This window comes from Trematomus bernacchii, unplaced genomic scaffold (genome assembly GCF_902827165.1).
Source record: "Trematomus bernacchii unplaced genomic scaffold, fTreBer1.1, whole genome shotgun sequence".
Classification (NCBI taxonomy): Eukaryota; Metazoa; Chordata; class Actinopteri; order Perciformes; family Nototheniidae; genus Trematomus; species Trematomus bernacchii.
The window spans coordinates 1968796-1990704 of NW_022987735.1; the positions used below are offsets into that span (position 1 = coordinate 1968796).

General features: G+C 42.9%; 1 protein-coding gene across 1 annotated transcript; it reads left to right on the forward strand.

The window, feature by feature from the left end:
• Window positions 1-2006: 2006 nt before the first annotated feature.
• On the forward strand, window positions 2007-20705 carry nuak1b (NUAK family, SNF1-like kinase, 1b). Its single transcript, XM_034145960.1, has 7 exons — window positions 2007-3225; window positions 7948-8068; window positions 11948-12099; window positions 13245-13310; window positions 13422-13541; window positions 15217-15349; window positions 16326-20705. Exons 1-7 carry the CDS (start codon window positions 2926-2928, stop codon window positions 17423-17425), a joined length of 1992 nt encoding a protein of 663 aa, XP_034001851.1. The 5' UTR covers window positions 2007-2925; the 3' UTR covers window positions 17426-20705.
• The last annotated feature ends 1204 nt before the right edge of the window (window positions 20706-21909 follow it).

Below are 21909 nucleotides of genomic sequence, written 5' to 3' on the forward strand. Positions count from 1 at the left end.
ACTCAATAATAAGTATTTTCACATGATAATGACTTGCCAAAATATGCTTTTAATTGACATCTCTACTTATGTACTTACAACATATATTATTTTTCAGTCATTATTAATAATACTATCATGATAATATAGTTCTCCTTTCAGTGTATTATGTCCAAAAGTAATAATAATAATAGATTACATTTGTATAGCGCCTTTCAAGAGACCCAAGGCCGCTTTACATGGTGAATAAACAAACAAACAAATAAACAAACAAACAAAAGGGGAAAATAATAAAGTACAGAAAGGTTATTATAAACTCTGATACCACAGACGCACTTTAAATCCTCAGAATATGGAGAGAAAATAGGAATTTCAGTTATTAAACTCTAAACTTGAGTTTGTTCTTTTGTTCACGTTCAAAAGTCACGTTCAAAAGTTGTTAAAACTGTGTTTACAGTGGTCTGTAGTGCATAGTGCAGGCCACATGGAAACATGGGATTTATCAGATAATCCGTTCTGAGGTTTTTCTCAATTCTCTTTCAGTATGGAAACCAGATGCAAATAGGAATTCATTTGATTGATAAATGTTTATAAAACATAAGGGAAGTGTAGAAACATTGAAATAGCAAACAGAGCCAAATATTTATTCCGGTCTGCCATTCATTATATTGGAATGAATGCACAACCTTGTACAGTATAACATTACATATCTAAAAAGTCTCTCACGGTGTATATATTTCACATATTTTATAATTTTGTTTCGCAGTGCTTTGAGTTTTCCATGCTTAGAATTGACAAAACTGCAGCCAAACTTACTTTAAACTATAATAGAGCTGCTCTTGTTTTTTTTGAAGATCTGCAGCTATGCCTATATCCATCAAGCTATGATATAACTGCCAAATCCTATATTAAGAAGACGAGTACTCAAAGAGCACTCACCTCACCAAGGATGCACAACCATTCTGTTGTTTTTACGATAAAAAATGCTAACACGTGTTTTACATTATGGAGAAGGATCGTATGTTCAATACCTATCATTGATTTTACTTATGGTTTTCTGTTCAGACATTTACCAAGTCACTCCCTGCATGCCTTGCAATACTGATCAGCTGCCACTTGGAGCCTTTAAATGTTACATTCAATGTTGTCACTTGACACCTCAAATCAACACCCATTGTCTTTTTGTTAAACAGTCAACACTGGGCAAACAGGTTAATTAGTTAAAGATGATATCATAACATTTTTTTAATGTGATTAGGTGAACCTACACTCACGCCACAAATACCATTTTTGGTTGGATATCGTATCTGTAATATATTCGTATATGATGCTTTCAGTACACCTCAAATGAAATTTAGGAAACACCCTTTGTCTTGGGCAACTGCTGTTGGCGACAAGAGTCCAGGCCAGGAAACAGTCCAGCACATGACCTCTGTAAAATCACAACATGATGTTTTTGATATATTTATGTAATGTATTGATTAGAGAGCTGAGACATGCTGGTACCTGCTGACAGAGCTGATTTCCTGTTTCCATATGCTAATGAGCTGGTGGGTGTGGCTTTTTATTCAGTGGTGGTGGTATTGATCTTTTCATATCAGCAATAAAATACTTATTCCTTTAATTAGGCTATGTCTCTTGGACGTTAACCGGCCAACGGGTAAACACATGAAAAGAAAACATGACATGTGATCGTAAAAGTGTGAAAGGCGTGTAATTGTAATCAGTAAATGTTGATCTGTGCTTGAGCTGTGAATGATTAAACATTTTGACAAAGATGGATAGCTGTGGGGATAAGATATTTGAAGGGTAATGGGGGGTGGGGTGTCACCTTCTGTGCACATGATTCCCAGCTACGCCTCTGATCAGTGGCAGTCAAATCAGAGATGTGAGAGAGGAAGAAGAGAGCACAAAGAGGGAAGGCAGGAGAAAAGACAGGGAAGGAGGAGGAGGAGGAGGAGGAGGAGGAGGAGGAGGAGGAGGTCTGCGTAAACCACGCCTCCGGTCTCGTATCCTCTCGCAAGTCTTATTCACAGCCTCTCATGTTGAGGATAGAGAAAGAAAGGAGAGAAACAAGAAGAAGGGCACACGAAGAAGAGGAAGGGAGCAGCAAAACGACCATGGCAATACCCAAATCGTCTCAGCTTGAGATAGTGTCCGATCACAGCGCACCTCTACCGCCGTCGACTACTGCACGGAGCATGCAGCCGCACAAAAGACAGAGCCCAGATGAATGAGGAGCTGTACCTGGGCCGTGGACAAAATGAGGGTCATCTTCATCCAAAACGCCGGTTTCGTCGCAGCTTTCTCGCCTTTTAGATGTGAGTCGGTGATGTTGGCAGCGTTTAGGACGACAGATAAGGTGAACGAGCCAGAATTAACCACAGCTAGATCATGCAAGTCGACTGAGGAGTGAGGAGATCAGACCGATTTATTTGGTGTTTCTTTTATTGGGATAGAGTTTGCACATACATTATAGCCAATTTATCATATTTAAAGCCAGCGTGTGTTCAGTTTCCGGCATGCAGCCTGCTGTCGAAATCTGAATAGACATATTTTATTACATATTGGCAAATAGAATAACATTTATCCAGTGATACAGGACTATGTATCAGGTAATTATGGACCGATAATGTCCTTACAGACTCTTTGTGCTTAATCTATTAGCAGATTAATTATATAGCAATAATAACATGAATAGGTAGGAGGAGTGTCTCTGTTCGCTTTGATCAAAGCCATTGATCAACTAAGACAATCTGGAAATGTTAGTTTCCATGTGTAATTATAGGCTATGACTAATAGGCTAAGCGTTATTCCTTGTAATTTATTTATTTATTAATAGCCTACTATTATTAGACCTATAAGTATTATATTATCAATTTATTTTAGGTAGGTAGTTTGAAATATTTAACAGTGGGAAGGTTATTAAAAAACTTCCCTAGTGAGATGGAAACCTCTTATTTATCACCCCACCGGGGGGCACCCCGTCCCGAGGCCCAGAGAGGCCAAACCTCAGCGGGCAAACCGGCGGGGGGTGACCTCTCCCCTTCACCTCCACCTCCAACACTACCTGCCGGCACCTCACCCGAAGATACCCCGGCAAGCAGTGATGGACGGAGAAACTCGGGCGTGAAGAAACACCACCACAAGCACAACCTGAAGCACCGCTACGAGCTGCTGGAGACGCTGGGAAGAGGCACCTATGGCAAGGTCAAGAAGGCCATCGAGCGACACTCCGGCAGAGAGGTGAGCCACTTAAGAGACGCTCTAAGCAGCTATAAACATATGTCATGATGCTTTTAGTGGGTTTGTTATACATGCTTACTTCTGTGAAGCACTTAGCCTACAAACAACATTGGTCCTAAAATAAGTGCTTGGTTGCTCTCCTTGGCGTGTGCATGTCCTTCCCCTCTGGGAATTCCCCCTGTGCTGAAAGGGCCCATGGGGCCAGAGAGTTGTGGTTGCACACGCCTGTCCTTTGCGGGGCCTCACGACCGGATGCTGGAGTGCAAATCCGGCTACTGACTGACTGATGGGACTCCAGTGATCCCAAAGCATCATGGAAAACAGCTAACAGTTCCCCAGAGAGGCTACTAGGGCCCACTCACATGTTTGTGGTCAGTGTTTTAGACACCCTCTACATCCTTTCAGTTCTGTTTTGAGTCTGATGGGTGTGAGGGTGTTTGCATCATTCTAACACTTTCTGTTTCTTTATTTGTAAATATTTCTTGGCTTTATTTGCTATAGTTGACTCATCCTCTGCTCTAATGTCATTGAAAACCATCACATCTCTCCAAATATTTTTTTATATCCTCCTGTGGCAAAATGTGACCCCTGTGCCCAATCTGGCAGGACATGATGAACTTTCCATGTGCAGAGAATACCAGGGGGAAATTTAGTATAGGTCAAACATTTCCCCTAATGATTGCAAAGCTCCTGCATGCTTGCTAAGGGAATCATAAAAACTCCGGTAAGGCTACTCTCTCTTGGCCTGTCCCACTTGGCTCCGTGTACTGTCTTCAGTATGTTTTCCTATTTATTATTGCCATGGCAGCAGCTCTCATGTGAAGTATTTTACTTTCACTTGTATTATAAAATTGCACAATGCATGTTTACTGAATGGGTCAAGATACATTCTTTTTTACATTAGTAAGTTTGACATAATGTTTCCTTAATTTAACTCCAATTGGCTGAATCTTTTTTGCTTTGGATATGGTTTAAGACTTTCCTTCTGAAATTAATTGATTTAACATGCAAATGTACTTGAACGACTCTATTTCTTACAATTTTTAGTGATTCTAAAACATTGCTTTAATGCCTTCCCTCCTTTTACTGAGTTTTAAAAGTACATCTTCTACGTTTTAAGCTTTTTAATCATGTTTTGGTTATTTGGGAGGCTGTAGTTTGTGCTGTTGTAGATCTTAATTTCATTTCCCAGAATGGTGTTTATGTTTTAAGCCTACCCTCAGTGAGAGAGATGGGGTGGCAAAACAGTCAAAATACATACCTGTCAGTATACAAACAAATCTTTGTAGGTGAAAACCCAGTGGCCTATTGCCTTCCTTTCTCCTGCAATCTGCTGCACAGCTCCAAGCATAGCATTCAGACTTTAAATAGCATCTCTGTAAAGTATAGGACTCTCTTTTCCCCTGTGTTTCACGTGGGAGTTTGTATATCTTAGGAAAGTACTTTGGTTCCACATGGTGTACCAGCAGAAAACCGAAAGAGCATGACTGCCAGCCACCTCACGGGCCACGTGTGTCTGGCACTGCGTTGCTAGAGTTTACTTGACCTCTGACATAAAGTTAGTCCCCTGTGTCCATGTGGCAGAGACAGTGATGCGGTGAGACTGTTATACAATTATCTTGAAACCCTGTACCTTTTCCTGGTTTGTTCACAAACAAAATGAGAATGGCAGAGAGAACTAAGTGAGGAAACAGACTGAGAGAGTTTTGTGCGTTACTGTTTGTATGATTGCACATGTGTGGAAAGAGCGGAAGGCACATGAGGGAGATTGATTAAATGTGGGCACATTCAGTGTGTCAGCAAAAGTGGAACTGAGTGACTGTCTGCTTTAATCTGCAAAGCCATATGTCGTAGTGCTTGGCAACTCAGTGGAAACCAACATTACATGGAGTGCAATTGATCATAGATATCATAGTGGGGATATGTGCACGTGCCACTAGAATATGTGTTGCTTGTTTATATACATGTGAGAGAGAGAGAGAAAGAGACTTGCTGTGTCCTATTTGGCATTTAGATGACTGTAGTGAAAAGGTTGTGGTGACAGCTAGGCCTAAAATGGGCAGTGACACATGAAAGGCCATCCACGGCAGGAAATGAGATTGAAGGGGAAGGTTAATATCCTGTATGGGCGATCCATCGCTAACTGGGAAGACGGGCAGTTAGCACAGAGACACAGGGAAGCCCACCACCATAACAAGATAGGGACAGCCTCAGTTAAATGAGGTTAGAGAGTGATATTAATATGAGCTTTAACCACCAGATTACATCATTGCCTAAAAATTGATTCACTGGGGAGGTACGCGGGAGGGGAACACACTGACATTCCTGTGCTATATGTGGTGCCGTTGATGAGGTATTATGATTCCTGGCTGTGTTTGAGAATATAGTTCACTGGAGAAGTGACGGGCTTCTGCCTCCCACTCACTCTCTCTGTCTCCCCCTGACTCAGACACACACACACACACACACACACACACACAAACACACACACACACACACACACTCAACACAACAGATGATCAGGATTTTTAGAGACACACAGAAGGGTGAGCTTGCGATGAATACTTCATCTATTTTAATGGCCTGAGAAAGCACAGGAAGATGTCAGGCTCTAGTGAAGCGAGACATGGACTTTCACTTCAAACAGCTCCATTGCGCACAAGGTTGGGGGGGCGGGGTAGACAAGGACGGCCCCATACCTGGCAGGGGCCGACGTGGGCAGCAGTGCAGCGCCTGTTTACTGTGAGTGACAGTAATAGGGATCCACTTAAGGACAAGCGTAGCTGTGTCAGCCAGCACGGCCAGCTGGCAAGTGGCTGATCTGCAGGCCTGTTTAATGATCCACATCGAGGTCGGGCCAGGGGAACATGAGGAGATACACAAACGATACCTGGCCTTTTCTCAAGCCCAATGCGGGAGAGCTGGCTCGTTCAATTAGTTAACATACAGTGTGGAATGATTGTAGCTGTTAAAGATGGATTACTATCCTTCACCCCTTTTTAGGCAGCTGTATACAGAGAAAGTTTACTTGCCCTCGTATTTAACTTTTATTGGTAATTTCTCAGTTGTTGCCCAAATTAATTAATCACTACATTTAAAACCAGGAAGGTGACTCACATTCTACCTCACTGGTACACACCAAAGTCCAAAATGTTACTCTCCTTTTGGGCATCAGTGATAAATGAGGTAAAGGAAAACATCAGTGTTAAGAAACAAACAACTTTGACCAATTATGGACACAGCATGTGGACCCCCTTGGACCCCATCTGGTTTATTATGGTATCATTTATTTCAATTCTATGTAATCAAGGGAAGCTCTGCAAGGGAACTATTCCGGTTTGGGGTTATTTTTATTGATGTACACGGTAATTAGCTTGGCACTCGCTACTGCCTGTGGTTTCTGCTGAATGAAATAAAGCTGGGCTCCTCAGAATACCACCGCTAAGCTAGGAGAGGACAAAAGTTTAAACTAACAAAATTCAGACTGAACAGACTCTATAGAGGTTGGATCAAAGCAAACCCAGGACTCAATCCAGAATGTTTAGGCTACAATTATAGTGACATGTGCTAGACTCTGTACTCCGATTGGTTTCTTTGGAGAAGGCCTCTAACCTTTCATTTAGGAGTACATGGGCTAGGTCTGAACGCATCCAGTTTGCGGCTGTCTCTGACCCCGGTGGCATTGCCATGACAGTTAAATATTGTCAAATCATGTTTAGTTGTTGACAGATGAAACTTCTGTAGCCGGCCCGTTGGCAAGGCAAGTAGACTGAATCACTTCCTCATCCTCTGCCATTGCTACTGATTCCTCCATAAACTTCCAGCAGCATTTCAAAAGTACGCCACTGGCTATTTAATCTGAAAGACTACAAATAAAAGATTGGGACTCTTTGACAGGGCAGGAAACACAGCTGTGGAACTTAATACTGATATCTTTATAGTTGTAGTATCTTTAAAGCACTCTTCCTCTGACCTCCCTGCCTTCCTCCATGAACATTTAACACCTCGTCATTTTCTTTTTCACGATACTCACACTCCTCAGCTGTTTCCAGATAGATGGTGACTGTGGAAACTCCACCATGTGACTCAGACTTCTGATCTCTCTGTTAGAGACAAGGTGGGGGTCCATATTGGAGACCCAGCCCAAACACTGACTAGTACCTGGTTAAATATAGTCCCAGGCCCTTGGAGAGTACAAAGCAAGCCTCCATTATGGCATCACGTGGCGAGTTGTTTTTCACCTTCATTTAGCAGAAAAGACACAGAGAGTAAATGACACAGTGTGAGACTAAGATGACATCTCCTCCTTGTTTGAGTCACCTGCCCGTCATAACATCAAGGCCCAGTCAGGAGGTCAAAGGCTGTTATGCATGCCCCACAGGACCCCTGAGCGGGGAGGAAAATGATGAAGTACTCACAGTTTATAGGGAAAGCTAAGTAGTATAGAGGCAGACAGACGTCACATGGTGTACAGTATGTACCCTGCAAGAGCCATGTACATTTTTAAAGTTCACTGATAAGATAACGAATGTGACATGAATGTGTTGTGGTCTTACGTTACACCTCTCTCTGGTCATTTCCCATTCAAATCAACATATTTATGTTATTAGTTAGTGGAAAAAGGGAAAATGTCCTGCACCCAACTTGTTTGTTGCTGTGAAATGTAAATGTTATGTAGCTATGACTCAGCTGATCAATGTGTCTCCTGTCCTCTATTTCCAGGTGGCTATCAAGTCGATTCGGAAGGAGAAGATCAAGGACGATCAGGACATGGTTCACATCCGACGAGAGATTGAGATCATGTCGTCCCTTCGCCACCCACACATCATCTCTATATATGAAGGTGAGGGTTTGCTGCAGAAACTCACACACATGACAGTTTATACCTGTGAATTTGCCTTGAATGCACATAAACAAAAACACACATGTCCCAAAATTCACCCCTCACTCAGCTCATTCAGCACTTGTGGCCAAGCTGCAGGATTGTCATGTTATGACATGCAGATGTCATAATAAGACCGGGACTACAGCTCTGGGATGTTATTCATCTTCTTTTCTCTGTCTGGCTGCCTTGGCCAGTAAAAGTCTGGATGGCTTTTTGCCGGTGTGCATCTGGATCTCTCTGAATGTGTGTGTGTGCACGTGTGCGCTAGGAAGTTCGTGTGTAAGAGCGGTGGTATTCTAAGGGATTGCCTCTCCCACATCTAAGAGGTCCCATCTCTTGTCTTCTCTGGTCTTGATCTCAGGGCCAGACATCTGCTGATACTTAGAGAAGGCTGCAGCTGGGATCCAGACTGTACTTGTGTGTGTGTGTGTCTTTGCCCAAATGTGTGTCTGCATAAGTCCTTGTGTATTTGTGTGAGCCTGTGTGCATGGTTGTGTGTGTGTGAAGCTAGGGAGACACTGCGTTGACCTTAGTCACCCAGGCCTGCACCCTGTCTGACTCTGACCCGGTGCTATGCAGAGGGAAGGAAGGCCTTAAGCCTTTTTTTGGATAAACATCATATATCCAACCCAGGAAGCAACTTTCTAAATATCAAAGCCTTCAAGTCAGGCTTAAACGGCTCCTTTTTTTATATGAGCCCTTTTGAATGACCTTCATTCCACCAGAAGAAAAAAATAGATTGGAATAAATGCTGAGTGTAAAGCTTGAACAATTCCCATTGAATTCTTTCAACATATTGCTTGCAATTAATCAGCTCTTATGATGTAGTCTGGGCCTACAGTACATCTGGGCAATTCAAGTCACAAGGCCGCCGCAGTGTGGGTCGGTTTCATATGATTTGTGACTCGTGACTATTTTTATGCCTGTGTCAACAAAGCAACAGTTTCTATGCCCTTTTCAGGATAGCTGCCCTGGCACAATGGCAGCCAGTTGTGTGCCACTGCCCGAAGTGGTTTACCCACTGTTCTTTGTTCAGTGTCAAAGTCCCCAGGTTGTTATCAGAAAGAGAATCTGTGACAAACACTACTATTTGTCATGGGAACGTGCCAGAAGTCAGCTGGAGATCTGAAGTGCAGCCAAGTTTAATGTGTTTTAGGAGAATGATTAAAAGAACACCCAGTTTATAAACTCCAAGGAGTCTGTATGGTGTTCCTATGTGTGCTGCCTTCCTTTATATGGAGCCAACTCCACCAACAAACTCAACCAGACTCATTGGTCTCACTCTTTGGTGTTTCTCCTCAAACCCAGCGTTAACTGTTGTGGCCTGGCCTCCGCCCAGCCTTCCTTTAGAGATATATAGGAGGCCCGAGATCTGTGTATCCGGCAACACCCTCTTCAACAGCCCCTGCTAACTGCCTTGTGTGAAGCAAAGCTGAACCAGATGTGTGTGTGAAGATTGATTTGTACCACTCCCTCAAATTCTGCATCCATCAGCAAGCTGTGCGGGGCATTTAAAAGCAGATTTCACTCTTCACTCCTAGGGTGCCCACTTTTTTAAACAAAAATAGTCAGACAAATTGTCCTTTCTACACGTTTTTGTATGAGTCAACCAAACAACATGTAGCATGTTAATTAAAGAGCTTTAGAGGTGGTGATAGACACATTTTGTTGCCTTGGGAAGGAGCCAGACTGACGGTTTTCCCCTTTTCAAGGCTTAACGCTAAGCTAAAACTAACTGGATGCTCGCTGTAGCATCATATTTGGTGTACAGATATAATAGTCATATTGATCTCTTAATCTCACTTTCTGCAAGAAAGCTAATTAGTGTATTTCCAACTACGCTAAAGGAGAGAAGTGGAAATAAGAAAGAGATATAAAGTTCGAACAGACATAAAACCAACCATCCTGCGGAGAGCGAAGAGAAACCATTTTATTACCACATTCTCAAGAGGTGACATAAGCCCTGATAGTAATTAGTATCATGTGTTTTGGTAGCTCAGTTCAGTAAATAATAACAAATTCAATGATTAACCTGTTGATTGTTATCTGCGTAAAAATACCTCAATCAAAAAGTGTGGAGTTTCCAATGCTTGCTTATTTATTGTTTGCATCAATAGTACTTTAATACCCTTCACTTCATAGTACTCTTCTTGCACTGTACGCAGGCTTGCAACACTGTCTATCATTAGGGCAGGCAATAAGACAATAGGTGCTAATAGTTTAGAGGTGAGGGCCCGACCTGTGAACAGAGCCTGTCGCCTGACAGCGAGGCTGCAGTGGTGGCTGGTTTACCCAACAGGCTGTAATAAACCCAAGTTATGTAAGCCAGGTAATTACTTTACCACCATGGGTCAAAGGTAAATGGGAGTGCACGCTGAGAATTGGCTCTCCAAGCGCAACCCCACCATGGATCGCCGTGAATGTCACCCCAGGTCACCACTCTGTCCACCAATCAGGGAGCCGGCTCTCTTCTGGCCTCCCTGGTGCTTCCCAAACAGCCAGACAGTCCCAATCAGGAAGCATTACCATCACTCAGCAACTGTGTGTTTTTGTAGAGGATTATATCTCTAAAAGGACCCTGGGAGGTGGGGTGAGGAAAGTAGTGTGACAAACTATGAAGGTGCTTACTCAAGGGTGCAGAAAGCAGAGGCCCTCACCCCCGGTGACCCTGCTGTGTGGGAAAATCAACCCGCACAATACCGAGCAACATGGCTGACTGTGTTGTTGTCATCTCCTCAGTGTTTCCTTCTGTCCCTCTTTCTCTCTCCTCACCTCCCTGCCTAACCATTTCATTCCCTTCATGCCAAGGCGCTGGGAGAGAAGTATGTTGCCAAGTTAAAATTATACACCAAAAGGCTAAATACTGACACAGAATTATACGTTTGGTGACTGCTGATGGATAGGAATGCAATACAATGATACAACTGTAAGAACGCTACTTTCTCCAGTCACCAGATGTGTACCAAGTCGGCATTCAAAAAGTCAGTTTGTTGATTAATTTCCCAGCTTTCTTACTTTTGATTTGCGCTAATCAAATAACATTTCTGTCAGATGATAAGCAGTAGATACAATATATTATAACTGCTATGACTTTAACAAGTAAACAAAAAACACAGGACATGAATATATCTTGGCTTCCTTTTATTATTCAAACACAGAAACTCATGACGCAGTCTGAGAACAAAAAGAGGATGCTCTTACCCTTGCTGAGTAATACATGACTTCTTCTATTATAAATATAAGACACATTCTGCCGTGAGAAGGGAAGATTGTGCCGTGTTGCCACAATAAACTATTGTACAATCATGTATGTGATATGGACAGTCAGTAGGGTGGTTAAGAATGTGGGAGTGTGTTGTGAAATGTGCTGACATGATGTGAATTTGAAGTGTTATATGTCAAGGGCATCACCTGACACTATAGTATAGTATACCCAAAACTGACTTTCTCTCCATGAAATTGTTCCTGCTTTCTCTCTGTTTCCACTGCTCTCCACCTCACTCTGGTCTCTGAGGGGTGGGCTTGATTAAGTTAACAGCCCCTCCCTGCAATGTTGTGAAGGAGCCAGACACATGAGGTGGGGTTTGGTGTGATGTAACCCTGGGAGAAATGTAGAGATGTAATGTGCTCCTCTGGAATTTGTAGTCCGGCTCCAAAACTAGAGGAGGGGGGGTGACTGGTTTATTCGGGTTTTCCATAACATTGTTCATATGTGATATTACTATGATAGAAAGAACCTGGAATGACTTGTGAGTTGTCTGCCATTTCACTTGCCGTTAATACAGATGTATTTTTCCTTAAAGTAGATATTAAGGATTGCTTTCTTATAATTTTCAGTGTTTGAAAACAAGGACAAGATTGTGATTGTGATGGAGTACGCCAGCAAGGGTGAGCTGTATGACTACATCAGCGAGCGCCGGCGCCTGAGCGAGCGGGAGACGCGACACTTCTTCAGACAGATAGTCTCCGCCGTGCACCACTGCCACAAGGTGAGAAAACCCATACCACACTATACATAGAGAAAAAGCATGCATATTTATTTTTGTTGGTCACATAAGTCTCTCTTTGCCTCACGCACACACATCCGGACTTTGTTTTCCAGGCCACAGCATGCTTACTGTAACATTAACCATGCACCTCCAGAGTCAGCTATACAGCCAGTTAATCTGCAGGCCCTACATAGTATGCTTTTCTTGGCGCTGGTGTAAGGGAGTCATCTGTTTCTGAGTGAAGATAGAACACAAGCCAGTTTAATTCAGGCTTACACTCAGATTTCAGTGCGCCAAGCAGTCCCTGAATTAATTCTGTCCTCATCTGTTGACACTCTGACGGATGTCCCAAGATACCCCTAAAGATTTTCCCCAGAGATTTAGCTCCAGCCACGCCTCCCATGTCAACCTCTGATCCACACCTCACTAAACCCCAAGGTCCCAGTGCTTGTTTGGATGGGCTCCCTTCGTGTCATCCGCTACCCAGCTGCAGATAGGGATGATGTCATAGCCCCTCAGATAGGAGAGTCCCAGACAGCCATGAATGATGAATCATCACCACCAAGCACAACCTCCCACCGGGTGGGGTGGTGTGAGTCACTGACACAACAAGCAAACAACCACATCTTCTTTGTATCCACCAATGATAGTCATGAGAACATGAGCTTCCTGCCAGGCAATAACCAATAGGAGATGCCCTGCGGAGCGCAACCCTGGGGGGTGGTGTGATGGGTGAAGTCACTCCTCCGCATCTGAGCTAGGTTCAGCCTGTCTGCATACCACATGTTAATTCCAGGGTTTTAAAAAAAAATCAGGCATGGTTGTTTTTTAATCCCTGGATGTTGTGAGAACATCATTCATACAGGGTGGTAATTACAGGCTCATGTTTATATGACACATGTGAGTCGACTTAAAAAGAAAATCACAGCAGATGTCAGCATAAAGACCCCAGAGGGGACAAGACCAATTAAAGAGTACTAGACCAACAGGCTGCCTTGATTTCCCCCGAGAGCCACAAGCTAGCCTTGTCGGAGTAAATCATCGCTTAATACAATGGACTGTTTATTATTTGGATCCATCTCTGGTGAATAATGAATCGATACATGCATCAATCACAGCTTTGTTTTTCCCTCATTGTTTTTCAGAATGGAGTGGCGCACAGGGATCTGAAACTGGAAAATGTGCTACTGGATGAAAACGGTAATATTAAGGTAAGTTTGCCCATTGATCTGTGATACATCACCTACAGGACTATACAGCACAACCACAAATGATCTTTGTGTGAGGGATTAAAGCTCACATGTATACCCCTGTTTCCACAGATTGCTGATTTTGGACTGTCCAACCTCTACCATAAGGACAAGCTGCTGCAGACCTTCTGTGGCAGCCCGCTCTATGCTTCACCAGAGATTGTCAATGGGAGACCTTACCGTGGCCCAGAGGTGAGGCCCAGTGAACCAAACAATGACAATGGCTTAAACCCCAGCTGTTTGTGTGTGAACTTAATTTCTAGGACACAATTTCCTTTTATCTATTCATCATCACCATTGTCCTCCCTAGCTGTTAAATGTGGTACTAACCTCCCAGATTGCTCACCTTAATTAGCTTTTATGTCTATTATCTCACGAGTGATTATCATCATTACATATGCCATACACAAAGAGGTGGATAGGCTTTATTTTCTTCTTCTTTGATGGGATTACTGTTAGTAGCTATTCAAAGGGAGGTCTCTCTTGCAACTCCACAGTTGGTCAGCTCAGATACTGTCTGCATCCCTTCCCTATCCTCCCCTTCCTAAAATGCCTTGGTCCTTTGAAGTGAGGAACTGGAGGATAGTTTTTCCTCACTTTCTCTTCATCTTAATGGGCTCGGAATGATCCTCCACAGCCTCAAAGAGACGCTCATGGTCAGAGTAACATCGTTTTGGAGAGAGAAAGAGTAAAAAATGTCTCCCCAAAGCCACTTATCTGGCAATTCCAGGCTCATTCTGAAGGGCGTCGTCTCTGAAATTGCATCAGTTACATAAAACAAAGCAACATACCGGGAAGAAACTTGCATTTTTAGATATTCAAGTCCAACCATTCAATTTAGCGTAATTCACTATAATTTCCTCCAGAGTGCTAAAAACTACAGCAGTCCGATTGCAATCGAAATTATACAAACCCTGTTGGGGTGAGGCCACAAATTACAGCAAACACAAGCAACGAAAATAGAACACAACAATAGTGCATGCCCCGTCTCGCCCTCGGGAATCGACCAGTGGCGAAAAGAGAGAGAAACACATACTTGATGTGGGTCCAGATCCTTTAGAGGAAGTACACAAGCTCTTTAACTGGCCGTATCTGATTTCCTCTTCCTAGACTATGTCTCGAAGCTTTAGCTACCGCCATCAAAAGCACATTCCTCAGGACAACTCATCCTCCCTTAACCACAGTCAATGCACACACATACATTACATTTCCCTCTCACACACACACACACACACACACACACAGCGAGACAGGTCATCTGCTGACGACTCAATGGCAGCATGTCTCTGGCGAGTCATCAGGGGCCGTCACAGCCCTGCTGGACTCATTATCCGGGTCCACTCCCACCACTTCCCACGTGGCTCTGCATCTCCTCATGCCCCAGACACAAAGTCTTATGTAACCGCTTACTTAGAAAGCCACATTGCATTAGGTTGGTGGTCAGAAAGTGCTTGCTTCTGCTTGACAGAGCAGGAGACAGTGGGGGGGGGGAAGGAAGGGATTTATCTGTGTGGCAACAAGCCATTTCCCACCAGCGTACAAGCATTTGTCATTGTTATTATATGAAAGACATGCAAGAAAAGCACTGTGAAAGCTCTTTAACAGAGATGTTCTTGTGTGTTGATTGTGTGAAAAACTGATTATGATGCTTATTAATGTCAATATCAACTCGTCTGAAGTTCGACATTTATTTCCATCACATCAAAACCAGACTGGCAAAACTGCATTTTTAATTGCATAGCACCAAATATAGCACCATTTTTGTTTTATTGTCCTACTGCGTACAGTATGCCGGTTTTATTTGATAGGCAGTGTGTGTGCTGCATATGATGAAGTAGTTTCTAACCAGACTATTTGTTTTCTAAAGGTGGACAGCTGGGCTCTGGGGGTGCTGCTGTATACCCTGGTCTATGGGACGATGCCATTTGATGGGGGAGACCACAAGAACCTCATTCGCCAGATTAGCAACGGCGACTACAAAGAACCTACTCAGTCCTCAGGTACTGCGGGAACCTCTGTTTGTATTTCTACTGCTTTTTCCCATGGTAAAAAAATATACCTGATCCCACTGCCCTTTATAAAACTAAATCATAAACTATACTTGCAAATCCAGTTCAGCTGCACAGCAGATAGAGTCAGAGGTACACCATTCGTCAGATCCTGAAACCATTGACCCTTGTCTTTCTGTCTATAAATTGTACAGCACTCACTTCTTTATGTGAATTCCAGAAAATACTTTAAGGTCTGTTGGATGTTGGTCCATAAACACTTGAATGGAATATGGATCCAACCGCTGTTAATGTACAACATGTGGAATCTGCACAATCCATTACGCAAAATGCTCTTTTTGCCCCGTTTTGTTGACAGTATAAAAAAAGTCAATGATAGTTCCTCAGCTACTGAACTGTCATACTACCTGTTGATTTTTTGTTACATATTAACACATTACATTTAAGTAAGGAGTAATTGGTTCACAAACTCAATTATATAGTAGGAACTTGAGGCACATTTCCATTCAAAATTCATTATTTCTCAGGGAAATTACAAAAAAATATGTTTTAATGGCCAAAATAATCCTGAATGTTACTAAACTAATGAAACTCACATGTGGGGAGTTCTGTCTCTGCCCTGAGTTGTTGTGTTATTTCACTGAGGATGCATTATTGTGGTTTAAACTGAACAGTAGAAAAATAACATTTAGTGACTAATAGTTTAAGTAAGGGTTATTTCCTTTTTTCAGATCTTTAGTTTTAATTGAATACTTGTAACTTCTTTTACATACATACTTAATTATTCTTGATTTAAGATGCACATCAACCATGGGCAGTTCCAGGGTCTTTGAATTTAGACATTCAAAACTCAAACTCCACTTTTCTATTCAATACTCTCTTATACAGTACAGGTAAATAGATGTTTTGCTAAGTGGTGTATAACATCAGGCGGCTTACAGTTTCTTCATGTTCTATTTCCTGCTAGATGCACGTGGACTGATCCGCTGGATGCTGATGGTGAACCCCGAACGCCGGGCAACAATAGAAGACATAGCCAATCACTGGTGGGTGAACTGGGGCTGGAAGAACAGCGTGTGCGACTGCGAGACCCAACGAGACCACGGAGGCTCGCCCATGCTGGCCCGCTTCATCGAATGGCAGAACCGCACTGAGCCACGTGGTTCTGGAGCCAAGGCTGCAGCCGCGCCCCAGCTGCTGCGTCAGAGGCCCAAAAAGTCCAAGAAGGAAAACGGCGAGGCAGGAGAGGCCCACTGTGGAGAAGAAGACAAGCCCGGGCTGAAGAGACCCAAGGGGATCCTGAAGACCAGGCTCACTGAAGAGCAGCGAGCCACCAGTCTGGAAGAAGCCGAGTCGGGCCAGGGAGCGCTGCCTCAACAAGCTGAAGGGGGAGATGACGCCTCAAGCCCAGATCAAGAAGAAGAAGAAGACGAGCGGAGTTCGGGTGGAGGCTCGCCAGCTAAGATGGTGCCCTCTCTGCCCAGGAAAGGCATCTTGAAGAACAACCAACAGAGGGAATCAGGGTACTACTCCTCGCCTGAGCGCAGCGAGTCCTCCGAGCTTTTAGGGGGCGCCAGTATGTCTCTGCTAGCCACCTCCCCGCCAAGGAGAGCGATGGGGAGAAAGGGCATCTTGAAGCGAAACGGCAAGTACTCCACCTACAGCGGGCCTCCATCAGCAGCAGCGGTGGCTGGAGTCCTCGGCGAGCCTTCTCCATCAACCGACTCTGGTCTGTCCCGCAGTCAGAGCCGTCCCTCCAGCATCGTCGGGGAGGACAGCTCCGCCCTGTCCCTGTCGCCCAGCTCCCTCAGCGGGGCCGAGTGGCATTCCTCCACCCCCCACCTCCGCCCAAACATCAGGGCCTGCGTCTCGGCTGAAAACCTGCTGCAGCTCGCCAACTTCAAGGGCTTCCAGACTGCCCCACCGCTCCAGGGATCCAAGTTCAGCCGTGGCTCCAAAACGAAAGGTTCCCCGGGGGACAACGGCAGCTTCTCCCTGCTGGGGGACCTGGAGGACATGACTCAGGTGTACCAGCAAGCCCTGGACATCAGCAGCAACCTCACCTAACAGATGGGTGGCAGAGAGAATCCAACATGACTGTGTGTGTGTGTATGTGTGAACGGATGTATACAGGCGGCATTAACGACCAGTGTGTTGCTGGGATACACCTTTTGGGAAGTAGTGGTTTTCCAAATGGGCCTGAAATCTTGATGGAAATGATATGTCTTCGCACATACACACACACTTAGGTGCACTTCTCTGGCCAGAGGGAAATCCAGTTAGGGTTTTTTGAATCAGAGAGAGGAGCTGGCACGAGAGAATGCCACCCAGTCGGCTTTCTTGGCCCGCCCATAGACTTTGCTGTGTTCAACATGTTTACATATTCAGCAAGAAGGCAAGTTAGAATCACAAACGCAGCAACCAGGTTGGCTCTCCTTGTACCACGCATTCTGAGTTTAAGTTTACACGAGCACCTTAAAACTCACGGAGAGAACATGCTTTTGTGATCTTTACTTCCTTAAAAAAAAGAAAAGAAACAAACCAGGGTCTTGTTCCAAAAATAACTGACATTGCTGATTATTTATTAATATTTTTGTAGCTTTTTTTAGTGCAAAACTGGTGGGTGCTGGCTGTTACTGGAAGAGTCTAAATCTCCAACTCTTTGTGTGGAACTGACATATATAATTATGTTACTCAGTGATGAGAAACATATATATACTCAGCATATATAACTGTGTCTGCGCTTGTAAAACATGCAGGCAAATATACTTTCATAAAAGTGTATGTCCTATATATGTGTATGATACTAGGGAATATGTAGGAAGTGCCTTTTTTGATTCATAATACAAGATTATGTATGTCATTTCCTTAAAGTGGAGGGAAAAGCCAGGCCAACCTGTCACCAGTTGTGCTTTTTAAAATGTTTTTTGTGAATGTGGAGAAACCCAGGGCCTTTAGCTCACAGCTGAATAGCTTTACTCTGTCGCGGTTCAAAGGTCAATCTCAAACAGTTGAGATCAAACAGTCTCGTCTCCTTCCCCCCTGCTCCTAGATTCACACACAGATATGCCAGGATCTACAGGCCCCCTCAGAAAGAACTCCTCTGTGTTCTTTGTCAGTGTTTAAGCCCATAGTTTGGGTTGTCAGCAGTTTAGGTGGTTTGGTTGCATATTTGCTGGCAGCACCCCAGATCTGGAGGGACTCACCTTGTGGGGCATTTAGTGAAGGGAGATGGCGCAGACACCATCTCACAGTCCTGGAATGTGCCTGGCTCTCTTAACCTTGGTTGTTTCACATTTCCAGGGCTACTTAATAAAACCGGCTGTTTAGTGAGATATTCAGTTTTCTTGTTGTTGTTTTTTTAGCCAAAGACACATAAGGTGGTTTTCATTGTCAGACTAGTTAATATGTTACCCCTAAGCTCTTCAAAAGAGCTAGGTAGGCTGGTTTGTTTAGCCTGCTGATGACACATCGAATTCCTCAGACAAAGGCTGGAGACGTGTTGGTGCTAGAGATCTCTATCAGCCCCGGCCCGACTCAGCACAGGTGGGTCTGCGGTCCGCGCTCAGCCCTCCAGCTGTGTATACTAGTCCATTATGTCAACCAGGCACAATTAGCCAGCTATTGTTTTCATTTGAGAGTAAGAAAGAGGCAGTGTGTAGAGATTTATAGCTAGAGGGAGAAGAAAAGAGTTTTGAAAGAGTGATGCTTGGAAAGGTGCTAAGATAAGAAAGGACTTTCCTATTAAACACAGGAAAGGTCAAGGAGTTAGAAAAGTTGTTGAAGGAATTGTGAAGTAGAATAGTGAACGTAAAGAAAGTGAGTAGAAAGAATAGATGGAAAGTCGTTTTTTTTATACCAAAGATGTGATGAAGCTTTGGGATGATTCAGGGGACGGAGAAGTCTGAAGTTAATGGGATTCCTCTGGAATGTTCTTTGACTTTGGAATCCCCATTGGTGAATGAAATCATCCCCGTATTAGCTTTAGCTCACGGTTGTTTTATTTTTCTTTTCAGCTTTTATTTGAGATGCCGGAGGCTGTTGGTACAGCTTGTCTTGAGGGTCAGTCAGTGTGTGACTTCTGTGTCCTGTATGGCCTTAGAAAGTGTGTAACATTTTTCCAAAGCAGTCAAACGTGGGAAAACGATGACTGATATCCAAAATATGAAATGATGTAGATGGAAAACCATGCAGTAGACGACCCTGAGAGAAAAAGATCACATGTTGAATGTTTTCAGGTCCTCTAGTGTAAAGCAAAGGTCCTGGGTATGGATTCAAATGAAAGACCCATTGCGTATTATATTGCATTTTATTGCCTTTTGTATTGCCTTTTATTGTCAACTGGATTTACAGTGAGAAAATTATACTATGTTAGTATTTTTGTTTTATTATGCTTCTGTTTTTGATTTTCCAAAATATAAGAAACTTTATATTGCTTTATGTTATGGCAGAAAATACTTCTTTCCTTGAAGTATTATAATTTCTCTACAGAAATGGACAATTCTGATCTGAAATTGGTTAAGTCTCAGTTTTCTCCTGTTTTAAAACACTTGTGGGTTGGAGAAGCCCTTTAACAACCTCAAAATAGCACAAACCAACTACATTCATTGGAATAGAGCAAGTATATGTACTAATGTATCAATAGCCAACCATAAGAAAATTGCATTTCCACCTCTACCAAAGCAGAGGAGGTCCATAAAGCTGTAACAACATCAGGAGGAAAAGGAAATAAAGCAATGGAAAGCATCTGATGATGATACTTAAACTCTGCCAAACTGGAAAACGTGGTGCATATCTGTTAGTTAGCAGAAAGTCTAATCATAGGAAAACTTGACTGGATATTGTTATGACAATAATGATAAGTTAGTATTGATATGTTATTTAAGTATTATTTTCGTTACGGCTCATTACTATTGATGGCTATTGCCACAGTTTTTGTTGTCTGTTGGTGATCATGGACTGCCAAGGTGGATTAAGTTGCGTGCCTTCGGTATCTTTTATGAACTGTTTTTTGATAATGAAAATGATTATCAATCTGTTTTTATACTTGTATTTATTGGTGATCAAGCCATTTAATTTGTTGTTAAAATTCATGTTCATGCTTTTGGCCTGCTTTAGACTGTGTGTTGTGTCCAGGACGTACTGCACAAAAAGTAGTTTTTTCGAACTAAAATGGTATCATCTCATTGTGAGGCAGCAGCCAAGCATATATTTTTAAGATCAACAAATCAATAACAGTTCTTCAAATCCTGTAAAATGTCTTAATTCATCCATCTGGGTGTATTTCTACTCAACACGATGCCTCTGTTGTACTGTATCAACTCAAATAAATGGATCTTGAAAGTAACACGTGTGTTTGTTTATCATTTTATCATTTTGTCATTTAAGTTTCAAAAATTACAACATTCCCTTGAAGTGGATAGGGAAAAACTCCAGTAAATATAGGTATAAATTACTCTGGGGAGATAGCAGTGAGTATATGATTTTTGCAAGTACCCTACATCCCCTGTACAAATTGGGTCCAGCATGCTGCTCACACACTAACAGTGTTGTTTTGATTTGTAGATTTCAAGCCTGATCTCCAATGGCCGCTTTAAAACGTTTTTTCTGATTTGACCCAGTGGTGGAATGGGATAAACAAATATTCCCAGAGGTCAGATTGGGACCGAACTACAGAAACAATACTGTCTTCTTACAGTATGGACCCATGCAAAAACCAACTATTATTGGAGAGATGTCCTCATTTATTTTCCTTTTTAAGAATATGTGTCCCAAAAACCTACATGAAGGCATGAATGAGGTCAGCAGTGGTGCTCCACAAAGCAGAGGTTCTATTTTCATCCTTAGCTCTAACTTAATGAACATAATAATTAATGGGGGGAAAGACTGGGGTGAAAGGCCCACATTTGAAGATCAGGTCATTTTGAGTCAGTTTGAAATATTTAGTTAAAACCTCATGGCCTACTTTGAAGCAAAGCAGAGAGAATGTTCCAGTTTTAGGACTGAATTTAGCCAATGTTTCCACACAGACTCGGCCTTAAATTAACTAGGATTTTAAAGTGATACCCCACACAAAATGTTTTTTTAAGCATTTAAAAGACAGTCCCCTTAGGCTTAAAAGGTGGCTGTCATTCTTTTTGCAGTGTTGATCCTCACAGAGCACAGCACGTACTGTATGGTCAGCTTGTCGGTTACAATAAAGTTAATAAGTGGAAGGTTCTATCAGTTCAAACAAATCAAAACAACCCTGATGGTAAAAGCAAACCTTTTGTTTAGTTCCTAACACAACATCTTGTGAAGAAGCTCATTAGTGGGCAAACACTTTGGTTTATGCACATTTGAGAGCCCACTTCCTGCACTTACATTGGTCGGATCTGGTTTGTTGCTTTGTTTATGAATGATGTCATTTTTGAGTGAGATGCTCTTAAACAACATTAACAATAACAAATGAACCAGATTGAGGTTTATCAGGTCATCCAACAGATGAGCTAAGACGGAACAGTTTTCATGGACGGTAAAGCTGCATGTGCAAGTGAACGAACTAATGTGGT